General features: G+C 40.1%; 2 protein-coding genes and 1 pseudogene across 5 annotated transcripts; 2 read left to right on the plus strand and 1 right to left on the minus strand.

The window, feature by feature from the left end:
• Positions 1-3,503: 3,503 nt before the first annotated feature.
• Positions 3,504-5,144, minus strand: LOC147923199 (uncharacterized; annotated as a pseudogene).
• A 426-nt stretch (positions 5,145-5,570) lies between these two features.
• On the plus strand, positions 5,571-8,993 carry LOC104762982 (3-hydroxyisobutyryl-CoA hydrolase 1). 4 transcript variants are annotated; one of them, XM_010486409.3, is made up of 14 exons: positions 5,571-5,895; positions 5,994-6,074; positions 6,151-6,219; positions 6,278-6,341; positions 6,439-6,518; positions 6,611-6,694; positions 6,778-6,862; positions 6,967-7,052; positions 7,594-7,715; positions 7,985-8,045; positions 8,166-8,264; positions 8,335-8,436; positions 8,523-8,564; positions 8,651-8,993. In XM_010486409.3, the coding sequence occupies exons 1-14, from the start codon at positions 5,866-5,868 to the stop codon at positions 8,789-8,791; spliced, it is 1,146 nt and encodes a 381-aa protein (XP_010484711.1). In that variant the 5' UTR covers positions 5,571-5,865; the 3' UTR covers positions 8,792-8,993. The 4 variants fall into 4 exon arrangements, with proteins under 4 accessions (XP_010484711.1, XP_087353602.1, XP_087353603.1 ...); XM_087497476.1 differs by having other exon boundaries at positions 5,577-5,895; positions 7,982-8,045; XM_087497477.1 differs by lacking the exon at positions 8,523-8,564 and having other exon boundaries at positions 5,577-5,895; positions 7,982-8,045; positions 8,335-8,457; positions 8,630-8,993.
• LOC109131917 (kinesin-like protein KIN-14E) lies at positions 8,929-15,841 on the plus strand. The gene is made up of 22 exons (XM_087497475.1): positions 8,929-9,407; positions 9,497-9,707; positions 9,815-10,053; positions 10,170-10,497; positions 10,675-10,774; positions 10,859-11,040; positions 11,114-11,229; positions 11,379-11,481; positions 11,615-11,767; positions 11,868-12,014; positions 12,123-12,323; positions 12,594-12,758; positions 12,837-12,941; positions 13,057-13,197; positions 13,280-13,474; positions 13,549-13,675; positions 13,773-13,975; positions 14,061-14,243; positions 14,314-14,409; positions 14,483-14,680; positions 15,084-15,355; positions 15,464-15,841. Exons 1-22 carry the CDS (start codon positions 9,268-9,270, stop codon positions 15,642-15,644), a joined length of 3,786 nt encoding a protein of 1,261 aa, XP_087353601.1. The 5' UTR covers positions 8,929-9,267; the 3' UTR covers positions 15,645-15,841.
• Positions 15,842-19,079: the final 3,238 nt, after the last annotated feature.

Here is a 19,079-nt window from a genome sequence, read left to right on the forward strand (position 1 = left end):
CCAACCAGATGGCATAGAGGGTGGCTTGTGCTGCGAGTCAGCGTAAGTGTCTTGGTGCAGTCTTGTCCTTGAGGTCAACCAGGCTGAGATTGCATCCCATGTGTGGAAGGAGAATGGCCTATATCCAAGCCGTCGTGTTATCATCATCCATAGATCCTCACTAACAGCACATCGTAGGAAGACATGGTCGCGTGTTTCATGAGTCAGGCCACATAGACAGCAGTTGGGATCAACTTGAAGTCCCCAAGACACCAACCGCGATCTAGTGGGAAGTCGGTCGAGGTGGATTAGCCAGAAGATGAAAGCATGTCATGGAATCGCACCTTTAAACCACACCTGCTTGGTCCAGTTCTGATTCATAGCTCGAGGCCGCATCACTTCCCACGTTTTGGTGGTTGAGAAGGTCAAAAGATCCTCTGCGCCTATCCTCCAGGTGAAAAAGTCTTGGTCTGAGGTGAGAGAAGGAGAGGTTACGGTAGTCAAGTAGATTTGAAGAGCCTCTGCTTGAGGTGATCTTGCGGGTCTAAGAGACCAGCCCGTGGGAGAGGCAGCCTGAACGACTTTTGCATCCAAGGGGATACCTGTTTGGGAAGGTCTTGTTATGCCAAAAAAATCAATAAGTGGACCGAAGGGGGACCAGTTATCATACCAGAAGCTGATTTGGTATCCGTTACCCAGATGAGGCAGTAGGAAATTTCGAGCAATGTGCCGGAGGTTGAGCATGAATGTCCATGTCCCTGTGCGTTGGCTTCCCTCAAGACCCCAAAAACTCCCGTCTTTAATTTTGTTGTTACGAAGCCAGAGAGCCCACAATGAGTCGCCTGCAGTGAATAGTCTCCATATGAGCTTAAGGCATAACGTTTTGTTCCATTGAGACAGATATCGTAACCCCAGCCCCCCTCATCCTTAGGGAGACAGAGATGCCTCCAAGCTACCTTAGCAGAACCTCGTTTGCTAGCATCACCAGACCAGAGAAAATTCGTGCATAGGCTTTCAAGTTTCTTGATGCATCCCTTTGGCAAAATGAAAGCTGACATCCAAAAGTTGATAGTTCCATAAATCACAGATGAGATTAATTGAAGTCTACCGGCATAGGATAAAGCACGGGAGGACCATGAGGAGAATCGTTTCGAGAGGCTGTCAAGGAGAGGTCTGTATTCTGCCATTCGAAGCTTTCGGTGCATTAGAGGTAGACCGAGGTATCTGACTAGCAGTGAACCAATGTTGAAACCAATAGATGCCATCTGGTCAGTTTCAATTTGGTTCACGCCTGCCAAGTATAGGTCAGTCTTGCTCGTGTTCATTGTTAGACCAGATAACTGAGAGAATTCCTGGAGAACCGCTGCGATATTGGTGAGAGAGTTAGCCTGACCATCGAAAAACACCATTATGTCATCTGCAAATGCTAGGTGGGTGACTTCTGGGTTTTGAGCAGTAGGATGATAACCGATAGAGCCTGAAGTGTAGCTCCTCTTCAAGAGTTGCGAGAGCCCTTCCATTGCCAAAACGAACAAATATGGCGAGAGGGGATCCCCCTGCCTCAAGCCTTTGGCACCTCGAAATAGACCACACAATTCCCCATTTACACAATCTGAGAAGCTTGTTGTTGTTATGCACTGCTCAATCAAAGATATGAAGTGGCAAGGGAATTCCATTACCTTGAGGATGTCAATGATGTATTCCCAGTGAACCGAGTCAAAAGCCTTGGTGAGGTCGATTTTGAGCATATCTCTCGAAGAAATGTTCTTGAGGTTATACCCTTGAACTAGATCAGTAGCCAACAACACATTTTCCACCAGAAGTCGTCCCGGAATGAATGCAGATTGAGCATTGGAGATCATATCCGGGAGAACTTGCTTTAACCTATTGGCCTAGATTTTTGAAACAATCTTGTAGAGGGTGTTACAACAGGAGATAGGGCGGAACTCAGTAACCTGTTGAGCGTTTGGAAATTTGGGAATGAGAGTGATGATCGTGGTATTCCATTGCTTGAGCATTTTCCCATTTGTAAAGAACTCCAAAACTGCATCGACCACAGATTCGCCAACAGTTTCTCAGTGAGCTGTGAAAAACTCTACAGAGTAGCCATCGGGACCCGGGGCTTTATTTTTTGGCAGCGAGAATACAACGTTTTTGATCTCCAAGGGTGTGACAGGTGTGTTGAGGGTGTGTACTGCAGCTTGGGAGCATCGTTGTGGTACCAACTCCGCAAGGTCAGAAAGGGAGGTAGTGTAACATTGGTTATGTTCACCAAGGAGCCTCTTGTAGAAGTCAACCACCATCGTTTGGATACCCTGACTCGAGTCCACCACCTGATCATCATTATCCAGAAGGAAGATAATCTCATTGAAGCCTTGTCTCGTGATAATAGCCCGGTGGAAAAAACGTGAGTTTTTGTCTCCGTCCTCAAGCCAGCAAATGCGAGATTTTTGTCTGAGGTAGGATTCCTCTGCTTTAGCAAGGTGACACCATTCACTATGAGCTTCTTTCTCCTCCATGATCGCATGAGTTGATGGGTTACTGAGGAGTTCTTGTTGACATTTGAGGAGGTTATGATATGCCACCTGAACCCGTTTCTCGATACCAGAATAGTTTTCCTTACTGAACTCCCTTATCACCGCTTTGTGTTCTTTCAGTCGCTTGGAAACTATGAACATTTTTGTCCCATCAAAAGAGAGAGCATTCCACCATAATTTGACAAGAGAGCCGAATTCGGGGTGTTGGTTGAGAAGAGTCAGGAACTTAAATGGTTTATTCTTCTTGGGTTTCTGGATGTCTAGAAACAAGCAACATGGACTGTGGTCCAAGAAGGCAGGTTCTCCAAATATAGCTAGAGATGAACGAAAGGCCGAAACCCACTCGTCATTAACAACTATGCGGTCCAGCTTTTTGGCAACAAGTCCGCTAGTATGCTTGTTTGACCACGTAAAAGTGTTACCACAATAGGGAAGGTCAACAAGCGATGAGATGGTAAAACATTGGTTTAGATCTCGCATGCCACTGGAGGTTGAGTACACGTCCTGCACAGAGTGTTCATGAGGCAAGAGGATTTGGTTGAAGTCCCCAAGAACGGTCCAAGGAAGACTTGATAAAGAAGAGTCGGCTGCAAGATCAACAATCTCAGCCCATAAGTCTTTCCTTGTGGAGCAGCAGGTCGAGGAAGCGTAGACCATGGACACCACTAGTTGTTGAGAAACAAAAGGAAGCTTGACAAGGCAAGTAATCATCTGCAAAGATTTGTTGACGATGGTGACCTGAACCGAAGGGTGCCAAACAATCCAGATTTTACCAAGGTTAGAGAACTCATAATTGTCAGCAAAATGCCATCCAGGAAAAACACGAGATACTATAGCGTGTGATTTCGCTGGATTAACGCGGGTCTCTATGAGACCACCAAAAATTGGTTGGTTATTTTTCAACCATCTCCGAAAGCATCTCCGCTTTACTGGGTCATTAAACCCTCTTACATTCCAACAAAAAATATCCATAAAGGATATGGGGGTTTAGAGGGTTAAGGGACCTCCAGCCCGAGCCTTACGCAATTTCTGCCTCTGCATCCTTTTGGAGACCACCTTCAGAAAACGATCTGACTCGGCTTCTGGGTTGTCATCCTCATCTGAGATGCCATCTAAGCTAGTATCTGAGTGCACCTCTGCTCCTTCAGCGGAATGTGAAGGTGAGTGGGAGAACAGGTTGTCCATGAGATCAATGCATAATTTACCATCATCGAGTCCCAGAGTACGCGTTTGAGAGGAATTTGTAGGCAAAGTAGTGCTCACACTGATACTCTTTGTACTTGTCTGACTTGTGTCTGTACTACTGATCGGTGGTGTGGAGACTGCCACTGCCGGAGTTGCCTGGTTTTGAGCGGGAACCACTGGTTTATTAACCGGCTTCCAAACAAGAGCGGAAGGTTGGGTCTTGGTAGGACCAACAATGGGCATCTGACTAGCTACCGGCTGTTTCCCGAGGGCTTTATCTTTTTTGGCTCTGGGGCATTCTGTAGTTGGATGTTTAGCGGAGCCACAACCAGAACACGTAATTGGGGCTTTGGAGCAATGTGAAACCGTGTGTCCCACTGCTTTGCAGTGACTACAGAGTGACGACAGCCAGGGGCTAGAGACTTGTATGCGCTTGATTAAGCCGGACTCAAATCTCGCATTAACCGCCTCTGGAAGTGGTTTCCGTGGATCGATGACGGTGTACACCTTCGCAACCTCTACATTGATTAAATTTTCAGTGTGCGGATGAAGTCAGACTGGATGACCCACCAATCCTGCAATATGTTCCAGTCCTTCCCGGTCGAAGAACTGAAGTGGGACACCGACAAACTCCAACCACACCGGGACCATGGAGAGTTCTGGTTTCAAAGCTTGGACCTCGGGAGACCATTTGGTTACAAACATGGATTGCCCATCTATTTGCCAGAGGCATTGACTGAGGATTCTTCTCCTAGCATTCGGGCAAGGAACTCTGAATAGGAAGGAGTTACCTTCCATCTTCGACACCGTGATGTATTTCTGTTACCGGCTCCAGATCCCGTTAACAATCGCCTGGACGGCGCCCCATGAAGGAGGATCTTCGTAGAACTGGCCTAATATGAAGCTGTCCCACACCTTTTTGTTCTTTTCAATCACAGAGTTGGGGATGGTTACACAAGCCTCGCCAGAGTCGAGGGTGAAAGGGGTTCCCTTCTTTTCAAGTTTAATCGTAGATCCAGCAACCAGGTTCCTCCAAGGGGCGTCTGGGGTCTTGGTATTATCATCGGCTTTGTGGGGAATATCAGAATTCGCCATTGCGGGAAAAGGAGGGGTTACAACGTCCCCGACAATACCTTCTACCGAGTCACCAGGTAGCTGCGCCGAGGAATTGGGAACAATAGCTGGGGCTTTAGAATTAGGGTTTTCAGATTCCGCCGCCACAGCCGCAGGGGTATCAAGATGGCGTGCATCAATATTGATTTTGTTAGCCAAGGTCTTAGGAGCCTCAGGTAACATCCCGGAGTCATTTGGCAGGGGCAGACTACCAGCTGATATCGAAATAGCAGGCGGTGAGGGTGAGGTTTTGTTAGAAGAGGACGAAGCGGCACCAGTGGGGTGACCGCGAGGAGGTGATTGTTTGGGTTTCTTTTTTTTTTTGGCCATGGTGGCCGGAGGGAGCCGACGCCGAGATCGGCGAAGATAAAGGGAGAATGAAAGGGATTGCGTTATCGCCTTGGGAGAGTTAGAGAGAAGCGTGTGGGGCGCGTGTTTCTGTACGACCACGTACCACGTACTAACTATATATATTATATAGCTAGACAACATATATAAGAAGCGAGGGCTTTCATGTCTGAATTTCAGATCGAGGTTGGGTTGTTGAGAATTTGAACACTTGCAAAGACTTTTTAGTTGATTGATTTTGTGGTGGCCGCTTGACATTTTATGTGGGAGATATTGGGTAAGCTGGAAAAAGTGGCTTCTAACATGGGAAAATGTCAAAATTAACGAAAAAAAGTCTTCGTTGTAATTTTGTAAACATATGTCAAACGTGCTTGATTATTATATGTGCAAAGATCATTGATCCACCATGTTTTCTTTTTCCAAACAGAGGGTAAAGTTTACATTAAGGCCTACGAGAAAAAAACTCATAGGCACAGGAGCACAGCAGTGCTTGCATGTTGCGAGAGTCGAAACTCGAAAAGCAAAGTTCCATTTGACTCAATGACCAAAACAGAAAGCCCATTATAGCAAGACAAATATCCACTCCAAAGGCCCAACATCATCAATTTTCTAAACTATTATAACCAATCCCGTTTGCTGCTCTCTCTCTCTGCTCTACGTCCGGAGGATACGAAGATCCCAATTCTTCCGAGCAGTAAGAAAGATGGCAGTCGAGATGGCCTCTCACTCTCAGGTTTCTTTTTGTTATTTTTGTCGTTTCTTCAGCTTCTTCTTCGTTAATCCGAGTCGACGACGATCAATTGTCCCCTATCTAAATTAATTTGATCACAGGTTTTGGTTGAAGAGAAATCGGGTGTTAGAATCTTGACTCTGAACAGACCCAAGCAGCTGAATGCTCTGTCCTTCCAAATGGTAATGAATCTTTCCCTTCTTCTTTTGGTTTCTCCTCCTTTCTTGTACATATTTGGCTGACTCAATCTTCTAATAGATCTCTCGGTTGCTGCAACTGTGCCTTGCATATGAGGAGGACCCTAGTGTGAAACTTGTCATCCTTAAGGTAATCATTATCCTAATCTCTTCCGTTTGCCCCCCAGCACTGAATGACTTTAGCGCAGGGTCTGGGAAGAGCCTTTTGTGCTGGTGGCGATGTTGCAGCTGTTGTTCGTGACATCAAACAAGGTTTTACCAACCACCCTCCTATCTTTCTGTTCCCTTTCTTACCTTCTTCTATAATCTAATATACACACTTTCTCTCTATATTCTTTTCGTTGACCAGGCAACTGGAGACTTGGTGCCAATTACTTCTCAGATGAATACATTCTCAACTATGTTATGGCCACATATAGCAAACCTCAGGTTTCACACTATACATACTCTCCTCTTAGTGAACCACTCACTCCGAGTGTATAAGTTCATTATTCGTAATCCACACTGTTTTCGGATTATAGGTTTCAATTTTGAATGGTATCGTCATGGGAGGGGGAGCTGGTGTCTCAGTCCATGGTCGATTTCGTATTGCAACTGAGAACACGGTATTCTTTTCTTTGAGATGCCCAAAATACGTCGCTCCAAAATATATGCTTATATTATTCCATATCTTTTGACTTTCCCCAAGGTTTTTGCCATGCCTGAGACAGCTCTGGGGCTCTTTCCAGATATAGGCGCATCCTACTTCTTGTCAAGGCTCCCTGGATTTTTTGGTAACGAAACTTATATTTCATTTTTGCATCTTCTTAAAGCCACAAAAGTTTCAGAATGAATGAGGCTATCTCCTTCTCTCATCCTTGTTATTTTCTTTATTTAGGAGAGTATGTTGGTCTCACTGGAGCTAGATTAGATGGCGCTGAAATGCTTACTTGTGGTCTTGCTACTCATTTTGTGCCTTCAAAGGTATGAACTTCCTTTTCGTTAGTATTCCCCATTGCCGGCATGATAGCAACTTGACATGCTAAACACAAGAACATTTTTTTTTTTTTTTTTGATTACTGGATTATGACAGCTGGTGATGCAAAATTATTTGTTAGTGTTTAGTTGAATTGACACAATAGACATAGGGATACCCTGTAAGAGATGATGGATTCTCCGTTTGGCATTTTTCTTGGTGAGAAACTTTTCTTGGCCAGGAAAGTTTAAGGTCTCTCTGTCAGGATTTGGGGTACCCTTGTTCAACGTGCTTATTTTCTCCAGCGTGATGGTTCCTGTTAACTATTATAAAATATAAGTGTCCGTACCCAATCTTGCGGCCTGTAATTTTCTTAGTCTCTATTTCATATGACATTCCGAATGACTTTTACAATTCAGTTTTCTTATAGCTAGTTAGCTACTAGTGTCAACTGTCAAGCACTATTTGCTTCACTAAGGATTGTTACCTACTTCATACCAAAAAAGAAAAAGAAAAGGATACTTAGTAAGGTTACTCTTTTTTTCACAGAGGTTGACTGCACTAGAAGCAGATCTTTGCAGCGTTGGTTCAAGTGATCCAACCTTTGCCTCAACAATTCTCGATGCCTACAACCAGAAACCGCGTTTGAAACAGCAGAGTGCTTACCGCAGGCAAGTGTGTATGATTTTATCTCCGTTTCAATTCCGTAATATTCTTGTCTTTCTTATCTCTCATATACTCATTGCTTTCTCATATCTGCTTCTTATCTTCTTTTCATGCCAAAAGAAGATAAGAATACATGACATATTTCTAGAATTTCAATCTTGTATTGGTTTCAACTTTTCAATTGCTCTTTACAGAATTCATTTCTCATCATATCTTTAATTGAAAATGTGTGTGAAGAGAAAAGGTGGTTCTTATCTTTCCGTTTGTTTAGCAGGTTAGATGTTATTGATAAGTGCTTCTCTAGGAGAACTGTCGAAGAAATTATATCTGCACTTGTAAGTTCTTTTTTGTTTTTTCATTTATATATAGGTATATTCACTTGCAATCCTGAGTCGACTGATTTACCTTTGACAATGGTCTGTACTATCATATATATTCATATATGTGTTGCTTAGGAGAGAGAGGCCACTCAAGAAGCAGATGGTTGGATCTCAGCTACCATTTTATCATTGAAGAAGGCTTCACCAGCAAGCCTTAAAATCTCTCTTAGATCGGTTAGTTCCCAGAACGCATCACAGGAAATGATGACAAAGAGCTGACTGACTCTGCTTATATATATTTTAGATAAGAGAAGGGCGATTGCAGGGGGTGGGGCAGTGTCTTATCCGTGAGTATAGAATGGTGTGTCACGTGATAAAGGGAGAAATTAGCAAAGATTTTGTGGAGGTTTTGCAAGCTACCCCGACTGTATTTTCCTTCCGAACTGTCCTTGTTGTTGACCGTAATTACAACAGCGTGTTTTACTTGTGCAGGGGTGCAGAGCTATATTGGTAGACAAAGATAAGAACCCAAAGGTTTAAACAAGTCTCTATATTTTGGTATTTGTGGTTGTTATGTCACATTGTTGATATAATGCCAGTGTTTGCTGAAATGAAATTAGTGGGAGCCAAGGCGACTGGAGGACATGAAGGATAGCATGGTAGAGAAGTACTTCACGAGAGTGGAAGAAGAAGGGGAATGGGAGGATCTAAAGCTTCCGGCAAGGAAAAACTTGCCTGCTATAGCAATATCAAAGCTGTGAAGTGGAGAAGGTGACGAAGCACTATGGTTTACTTCCCGTCAAGTCTGAAAAAGGAAAATAAAGACATGTAACAACACTGGTGTTGAATAGGCCTGGCAATACATACATAATCCATTATTGTATTGATGTAAAGATTTGTACATGGTGTTGGAGGCACAACCATGGCCAATGGACGTGAGAGCACGTCTTTGTTCATTGTTCATTTATTCGGTTTCAACCCACACAACACAACGACGCGGATCGTGTCCTTATGATTAAAATAATAGTCTTCAATTAAACTAAAAACAATTAGAAGAAATGAGAAAATCAGCTGAATCGTGAAGAATTGAATGTGAAGAAGAAGAAGAAGAAGAGGCAATTAAAAATCTCCCGTGACTCTCGTCTCTCTCCCTTTCTCTCTCTCTGCTCAAAATTTTTGTTTTTCTGGGGCAAATTTGCGCTTGTTCAGATCTACAATCTCTCCTTTTTCTTCGGCTATGGAGGGCCAACGAGGCAGTAATTCTTCGTTGAGCTCTGGTAATGGCACCGAAGTCGCCGCCGACGTTTCTTCTTGCTTTTATGTTCCCAATCCCTCTGGGACCGACTTCGATGCTGAATCGTCTTCTCTTCCTCCTCTGTAAGTCTTCTTTGCTCCTTCTTCTTCTTCTCTTTCCAACTACTTGTCTCTGAATTTTCAAAAAACAATTGATTTTACTCTTGTCGCAGCTCCCCAGCTCCTCAAGTGGCTTTGTCAATTCCCGCCGAGCTTGCTGCCGCCATTCCCCTCATCGATCGCTTCCAGGTTGAAGCTTTTTTGCGGCTTATGCAGAAGCAAATCCAGTCTGCTGGCAAGCGTGGCTTCTTCTATTCTAAAAGGTCCTCTGGCTCTCATGTCCGCGAGCGCTTCACATTTGAGGATATGCTTTGCTTTCAGAAGGTTCTTACTCCAATTCTCCCTTCACTCACACACAATCCATTTTGATTGACTCTGTGCTGAAATTTAATTAAAAATTAATGTTGTCTCTCTCTCTCTCTCTCCTTCAGGATCCCATCCCCACATCTCTTCTCAAGATAAACAGCGATCTCGTCAGCCGTGCTACCAAGTTGTTTCATCTCATCTTAAAATATATGGGCGTTGATTCATCTGATCGATCAACGCCACCCAGTTTAGATGAACGCATTGAACTTGTTGGAAAGCTCTTCAAGAAAACTTTGAAGCGTGTTGAACTCCGGGACGAACTTTTTGCTCAAATCTCCAAACAGACTAGGCATAATCCTGACAGGTACATTCCATCCAAACAGGCTGTTTTTTTGTATCTCTGTTACTTTTTCCCCTTTCTTTTATTTCTAACCCTTTTTGTATCTCTTTTAACTTTTCCCCTTCTTGGCATGTTATCAGGCAATACTTGATCAAAGCTTGGGAATTGATGTACTTATGTGCGTCTTCAATGCCTCCAAGCAAAGATATTGGTGGATATCTATCTGAGTATATTCATAATGTGGCACACGATGCAACAATCGAACCAGAGGCTCAGGTTCTTGCTGTGAATACTTTGAAGGCTTTAAAGCGCTCTATCAAAGCTGGTCCTAGGCATACCACACCTGGCCGTGAAGAAATTGAAGCCCTTTTGACCGGTAGAAAGCTCACCACCATTGTCTTCTTTTTGGATGAAACTTTTGAAGAAATATCATATGACATGGCCACAACTGTGTCTGATGCTGTTGAGGTATATTCTTGTATTCTTTTATCATAGTTTAGTTTCCTTGCAGTGCACTGCTACCTGATCATATTCTTGTCTGAGGAAGTAAACTTAGTAATGCGTTTGTTCTAGCGTTTTATTTTCCTTTGTCTCTTTTTGTTTTTTTTTATTTAACCTTTCTCACTGTATTGACATACCTTTCAGGAGCTAGCTGGGACAATTAAACTCTCAGCTTTCTCTAGCTTCAGTTTGTTTGAATGTCGTAAAGTTGTTTCAAGTTCCAAATCGTCAGATACCGGAAATGGTATGTTTTCATATGACTCTCTTTATCATATATTTTTAAGTAGTACTACATTATTAATCATTTTTTCAATCTGTTCGCTTGCAGAGGAATATATAGGATTGGATGATAACAAGTATATTGGAGATCTCCTCGCAGAATTCAAAGCTATAAAAGATAGAAATAAAGGAGAGATACTACACTGCAAATTGGTATTTAAAAAAAAACTATTCCGAGAGTCTGATGAAGCAGTAACAGATCTGATGTTTGTTCAACTTTCATATGTTCAAGTGAGCATTTTCTTCATTGATATGATTTCCACATGATAAATCTGTGTTTCCTTGCTAACACATATACATGCAGCTGCAACATGACTATTTATTAGGAAACTATCCTGTTGGGAGGGACGATGCTGCTCAGCTTTGTGCCTTGCAAATTCTTGTTGGGATTGGGTTTGTCAACAATCCAGAGTCATGCATGTTAGTATTCTAAATTTTTAGTTACGAGAATTGTAGCTTCAATTTTTCTTAAGCTAAGCCATTGAATTTATTTGCGTAGTAATAATGTTGTATTTTTCCAATATTCCATTAATATTTTTCTCTTTCTTTATCATTGTGTCACATATTAGTGACTGGACATCACTTCTTGAGCGCTTTTTGCCAAGACAAATAGCAATAACCCGAGCAAAGCGTGAATGGGAATTGGATATCCTTGCTCGCTACCGTTCTACGGTAGGAATGAGTCAATGCTTTTTTTTTTTTTTTTGTCTTTCCCTCTCTAGATACCTTTGCCACATACATACATACCGATTGAAGTGATAGTATGATAAAATGATACATCGTATTTGTGTATGTGGAAATGTAGGAGAATGTAACCAAAGATGATGCAAGACAGCAATTTCTACGGATACTAAAGGCATTGCCATACGGGAATTCAGTGTTTTTCAGTGTACGCAAGATAGATGATCCGATTGGGCTGCTACCAGGGCGAATCATTTTGGGTATCAACAAACGTGGGGTCAGTGCAAAATAGATGTTATACATTAGAAATTTGTTATCGTTGTTTGAAATTCAAATGTATGTTGTTGGGTTTGAATTTGTTGTTTGCTTTCTTGTAGGTGCATTTTTTCCGACCGGTTCCTAAAGAGTATTTGCACTCTGCTGAACTACGTGACATAATGCAATTTGGCAGCAGTAACACAGCCGTCTTTTTCAAAATGAGAGTCGCTGGTGTTCTTCACATATTTCAGTTCGAAACAAAACAGGTTCAGACATTATTATTTGCGGATCATTATAATTACGCAGCTATTCCTTACAATATATATTTAATTCGGGGAACTTGTAAATGTGAACTAGCATTTTATTGTTTGTAGGGAGAAGAAATTTGTGTTGCTTTGCAAACCCATATAAATGATGTCATGTTGCGTCGTTACTCCAAAGCTCGATCTGCTGCCAATAGCTTGGTTAATGGAGATATATCTTGCAGTTCGAAGCCACAAAATCTTGAAGTGTATGAAAAACGTGTGCAAGATTTGTCTAAGGCTTATGATGAGTCTGAAAAGAAGATTGATAAGGTATACCGTCTAATAGATATCTCGTTTCTTGGTCGAGTAAAATTCAATTTATGGAGGGAAGGCTGATCTCTGTTTAAAACATGTACTAACATTTTGTAGTAGGATTTGTCATGGTTTAATGCTTGGCTGTTGTACGATATATCAGTAAATGTCACCCCTCTTTCTATCTCATGTTATTGTTGGTACTTGGTAGAATGTTATTCCGTGACCTCTTTTCTTTTTAGAGTTGTATGCTGATGAACTGTTTGTATGTTTTATGTTGTTGTGTAGTTGATGGATGAATTGCAAGAGAAAAATCAGCAAGACGTTACTCTGCGTGAAGAGTTAGAAGCTTTGCGTAATGGTTTAGAGCTTGAAAGGAAAAAATTGTTGGAGGTTACCTTAGACCGTGATAAACTTAGGTCGTTGTGTGACGAGAAAGGGATAACTATTCAAGTTAGTTATAACATAACTTTTCTCTTTGTTTAGATGCTTTGGTGAAATTATTAATTATTTATTCTATATATGCTCTAGACCTTGATGTCTGAACTACGAGGAATGGAAGCAAGGTTGGCAAAGTCAGGCAACACAAAATCAAGTAAAGAGACAAAGTCGGAATTAAGCGAAATGAATAATCAGGTGAATATCATGTGTATAATTTTGATTCGTTGTTGTATGCTTTAATTGTTGAGTATCTATGTTGTTTTTTTGCTAGCACTTCTGTCTCCCTTCAACAATGATTTTTATGTCACAGATATTATACAAGATCCAAAAGGAGTTAGAAGTTCGAAATAAGGAATTGCACGTTGCAGTTGATAACTCAAAGAGATTGTTGAGCGAAAACAAGATTTTGGAGCAAAGCATTTTCAATACTGAAAATAGGAAAAAAGAGGAGGTGAATCTGATGTATCAGATTTATGGCCGATTTAAAATTGAGTAGTTGCAAATGCTTGCGTATTGACACATCAATATTTCAGGTTGAAATTCATCAAAAGAGATATGAACAAGAAAAGAAGGTGTTAAAGCTTCGAGTTTCTGAACTTGAAAATAAGCTTGAAGTCCTTACTCAAGACTTGGATAGTGCTGAGTCCGCGATTGAAAGTAAGAATTCTGACATGATGCTGTTGCAGAATAGCTTAAAAGAGCTTGAGGAGTTAAGAGAAATGAAAGAGGTATTGGTACTCTTTAGTCTTTTTTATTGTTTTAATTAGAGGGAGGCGCTTACATTCCAATTTCATGTTTTAAGGACATTGACAGAAAAAATGAGCAAACAGCTGCCATTTTGAAGATGCAAGGAGCCCAACTTGCTGAGCTAGAAATACTTTATAAGGAAGAACAAGTTCTAAGAAAAAGATACTATAATACCATAGAAGGTAACATGATGGTCAAGTATGTACAATAATATTCATAGGCGTGCTTTTGTGAAATTTATAATGTGTATAATGTTTTTGTTTTAAAATTGAATTGTAGATATGAAAGGAAAGATTAGAGTTTATTGTCGTATAAGACCTCTAAATGAAAAAGAGAGTTCAGAGAGGGAAAAACAAATGCTGACAACTGTGGATGAGTTTACCGTTGAACATCCATGGAAAGACGACAAAAGAAAGCAACACATATATGATCGCGTATTTGACATGCGTGCTAATCAAGATGATATCTTTGAAGACACAAAGGTATTACGGATATGTTACTCTGTTCATTTACCATTTATTTTTAGCTAATTTTGTTGTGGTTGCTAATATCGTTTCTCTTGAACAGTATTTGGTACAGTCCGCTGTAGATGGATATAATGTTTGCATTTTTGCATATGGTCAAACTGGGTCCGGAAAAACTTTCACTATATATGGGCATGAGAACAATCCTGGACTGACACCTCGAGCTACAAAAGAACTGTTCAATATATTAAAGCGAGATAGTAACAGATTTTCATTTTCTCTGAAGGTAATTTGTTATCCTAATATATGATGCGATTAAGGATTCTGGCATCTAATGACTTCAAGAAATTATGCAGGTATATATGGTGGAACTTTATCAAGACACACTTGTAGACCTTCTCTTACCAAAAAGTGCAAGACGCTTGAAACTAGAGATTAAAAAAGATTCAAAGGTAATGAGATATATAGCTACTTTCACTAGTTTGTAGACACAAGTAGTATCTCATGCATAAAATACTTCCTCAGGGTATGGTCTTTGTAGAGAATGTGACAACTATACCTATATCAACTTTGGAGGAACTGCGGATGATTATTGAACGGGGATCGGAACGACGCCATGTTTCTGGAACAAATATGAATGAAGAAAGCTCAAGGTCTCACCTAATACTATCGGTTGTTATCGAGAGCATTGATCTTCAAACCCAGTCTGCTGCGAGGGGCAAGGTGACAAAATTTACTAGTTGTTTCTTTTTTAACTCATAGTCATAATCATTTTTCACGGAAATAGGACTTTCAAGGAAATAGGACTTTCTTTAGATTTTCATGTTTAGTCTACCGCATATAAAAGAAATATAGTAATATTAATCTTAATCAGAAGGAAGATAGTTTAACGTCATCTCAAGTATTATCCAAATCATTGGTGTGGTACACAATGTTAAACCTTCGTGTGTATTCATAGGATTGCACAATAAACATTAACTAAACCTAAATGATTAAATATATCCATATTATTAGACAATGATACCCTCATTATCTATATATTTTCGTTCACTAGATCCTTTTCGTGAATGTTATGAGAAATGATGATCTTGTATAATATTATGATCCTCTATTTGTTACTTTGCAGTTGAGTTTTGTGGATCTTGCTGGTTCTGAGAGAGTAAAAAAGTCGGGCTCTGCCGGCTGCCAACTCAAAGAAGCTCAAAGTATCAACAAATCACTTTCTGCATTAGGTGATGTTATTGGTGCTTTATCTTCGGGCAACCAGCATATTCCTTACAGGAATCACAAGCTAACAATGTTGATGAGTGATTCATTGGGCGGAAATGCCAAGACGTTAATGTTTGTTAATGTGTCTCCAGCCGAATCAAACTTGGACGAGACGTACAATTCTCTACTGTAAGTCAAACATCAATTGTCAAATAAGCTAAGTGTTAACATAGATTAACTGTACGTTCTCATTAGATAAAGCATACTGTTTTTGTTCCTCCTTTGACCAAATTCCAGATACGCGTCGAGAGTGAGAACTATCGTGAATGATCCCAGCAAACATATATCATCGAAAGAGATGGTGCGATTGAAAAAGTTGGTAGCATACTGGAAAGAGCAAGCCGGTAAAAAAAGTGAGGAAGAAGACTTGGTGGATATTGAGGAAGATCGCACACGAAAAGATGAGGCAGATAGTTGAAGAATGCTGGCATGGGATTCAATTCATGTAGGTGAAATTGAGACGATAGTATCATTGGTTTTCACCATTCTTTTTGTAGGAAGTTACTACTCTTAAGTAGAGTTTCTATCTAAAAGTAATGCTATATGTCTCAAACTTTATCTGTTTTGATGAGATCTTCGTTACAAGAAAGGAATTAATGGTAGATACAATACGAATCTGGTGAGAACTATACAAACAAGAACAAAAGTGAAACAGTATAAAGATAATCCATTATGTCAAAGTTAGGGTATACACCTATTAAGTTGGTATTATTTATCTAATCAAGTGTAAAAGGAATTTATACACGAATTATTCATTGGCTGACATGTTATGTTTATTATTCAAGTATTTATAAGGAATTTACGAACTCAATTATAGACATATATTTCACCTCAGTGTGGATTTATCCAACGTTGCGGTAGGTAGTTTCAGTTAACCTCAAACCGTGTGTGATACACCATCAAGAATCACAACGATTGGACGAGAGAAGAGAATAAGGATTTAGGATTTGGGATGCCCTATTTTGCCGTTCGAGGCAATCTTCTTCTCTCACACCTAGCCACACCCTCCTCTCGTTTCCTAGCTTGTTTCTATTTTGTAACACACTTCTCTCTCATTTTTATTACTTATTACTTTATAAGTGGATAAAACAGACCAAACCACAGTGTTCTTCTTTTCTTTTCTAATCATAGAAAAACCAAATATTTTGGTTTGTGTAATTCACAGTCAGGGGATATGCTCTCTACAGCTTGTGGCTCTCCATGTTATATAGGCTGCATCCAAATGTTGTTATAGATTTTGAAACATTACGAGAATTAATTATAGTTAATGAAACATCCAAATGTAACATTAACTATATATGCTCTCTACAGCATGAATCCCAAACTGAGTAACAACATTTGGATGCAGCATATAGCATTTGCTGAGATAATCATCCAAGATTCTTGGTTCAAGATAGGTTATGCACCAGCTTATCATCAAGTCTCAGACTCAATCAAGGCAAGTTCGATTCACTAGATGTCTGACAATGTTAATAGCTTTTGAGTCAAAGATGTAACTTATCTGGTGCCGCAACTGAAGCTAGCTTATCAGTTCAAAGAATAAAGCACTTCAAGGTAAACTCTAAGTTAGTGACTGCAGATTCTTCTACAGCTCATCATGATCAAGTTGAAAAGATCAGAGAGGAAGAAGAGTTTGAAAGGATTTCTATGTCTGTTATTGAGAAATGATTCACATACATATATACAGAAGAACATATCTTCCATCCTAAATGCTATGATACTGTCAAATATACATAAGTGAGGAAAGGAAACTAACTAATCCAATCCCTAAACATACGTGAGTGATTAATATTCCAATACAAGTCAAGTTAGTATATGATATGCAGAGGAAAAGAGATTCTTTTGGGAATTCTAATCTCGAGTTACGCCAAGATCTTTCTATTCGCAGTTACTCTTAAAGGTAAGATCTTTAACTCTGTGTTGCGTTGTGCATAATAGTCTTAGTGAAATTCTTGTGGTCATGGATAGATGCTGCACATGATACAGAATTTAGCTCTTTCGTATTGGTAGTTGCAAATGATTAACAATTTTCCATTCAGCTTTCTCTTCAGTTTCTTTACTTGGTTTACTGATGCTCAAGATGGTGGGGAGGTACATGCTCCTCTACTTTCTGACTTGTTATAAGTTATAGACCATTTTTATCATCTGCCCAATTTGAACTCGGGAATCAGGTTGCTAATATTATCAAGGAAGATCTGTGGTCTAACCCTCTCACCTACTTCAACAATGTAATCTATTCGTCAGTTAAGTTTCAGTGATCAATGACCGAATGACAAAACAGAATGAATCAATGATCAATGACAAAATAGTAGATGGCTTTGAGTTTAAGTTTGATAGCTTTGAGTTTAACTTTGACATCTTTCAAAATTCAGAAACAACAAGAGATCAAACCTTATAGTTTAGCTCTCCAACAGAAGTCCATGAGTCTCACAAATTACAAGAAATCAAACACATTTGTTTAGATGGCTGTGAATAAGAGAAGTTAAGAACATCGAATACGAGAATTGTCTTCTCTGTTAACAAGTCAGCTTACTGTCACACGCTTCTCAGATACGAAATTAATTCGGATCCATGTTCTCTCTCACGCTCCTCTTTGAGTAATATAATATAGCCGTTACAAAGCTTATTTAGATCCAACGGCTCTTATTCATCTAAATTCAAATTCTCCCCAATTCTCTCTCTCTCTCTCTCGCTTTCTCTTTGATTCATAATTTTGGGTTCTCTCGTTCTTTGGGTTCTTTAGCGCAGATCCAACGGCTCTTATTCATCTAAATTCAAATTCTCCCCAATTTCATATACACACTCTCCTTCTCTCTCTCTCTCTCTCTCTCTCGCTCTCTCTTTGATTCAGATTTTTGGGTTCTCTCGTTCTTTGGGTTCTTTAGCGCAGATCCGCCATTGAAGGAGGTATTATGTTATGTTTCTGTAGTCGTAATTGTGATTTGTGCTTACAGATTCATGATTGATTGTGATTTTTCTTTGATTCCTTTTTCTTTGATGGTTTCGCTGCATCTATGGTTTATTCCAGATCAATATCAAGAAATTAGCAACGATGGTGCTTTGTATCTGTATATTAACTTGCGTCTTTGAACAGTTTTATGAAGGAACCGATGGACCGCCTCTCCGTGTTCTTCCCATTGGTGGCCTTGGTGAAATTGGAATGAACTGTATGCTTGTTGGAAACTATGATCGTTACATTTTAATCGATGCTGTATAATGTTCCCTGAGTAAGTCCTGAGACAGATTACTCTAGCGAGATTTTTTTTTTTTCTTTTCTTCTTTATTTTTTTTTATTTATTTTTTTTTTATTATTTTTTTTTGTTATATAATATTAATGTTTCTTTTTTTTCGTCCTATGTGTAGTGTTAACTTTCTTTGTTTAACGTTGTTGTGTTGCTGTATAATGTTACAGCTACAATGAGCCTGGTGTCCAGTAAATAATGCCAGACACAGGGCTTATTAGACGGTGGAAACACAAAATTGAAGCTGTTGTCATAACACATGGCCATGAAGACAGAGAGGGTTTAGGGTTTAGGGTTTAGGGTTTAGGGTTTAGGGTTTAGGGTTTAGGGTTTAGGGTTTAGGGTTTAGGGTTTAGGGTTTAGGGTTTAGGGTTTAGGGTTTAGGGTTTAGGGTTTAGGGTTTAGGGTTTAGGGTTTAGGGTTTAGGGTTTAGGGTTTAGGGTTTAGGGTTTAGGGTTTAGGGTTTAGGGTTTAGGGTTTAGGGTTTAGGGTTTAGGGTTTAGGGTTTAGGGTTTAGGGTTTAGGGTTTAGGGTTTAGGGTTTAGGGTTTAGGGTTTAGGGTTTAGGGTTTAGGGTTTAGGGTTTAGGGTTTAGGGTTTAGGGTTTAGGGT

The sequence above is a fragment of the Camelina sativa genome, chromosome 18 (assembly GCF_030686135.1).
Source record: "Camelina sativa cultivar CO46 ecotype springtype chromosome 18, ASM3068613v1".
Taxonomy (NCBI): Eukaryota; Viridiplantae; Streptophyta; class Magnoliopsida; order Brassicales; family Brassicaceae; genus Camelina; species Camelina sativa.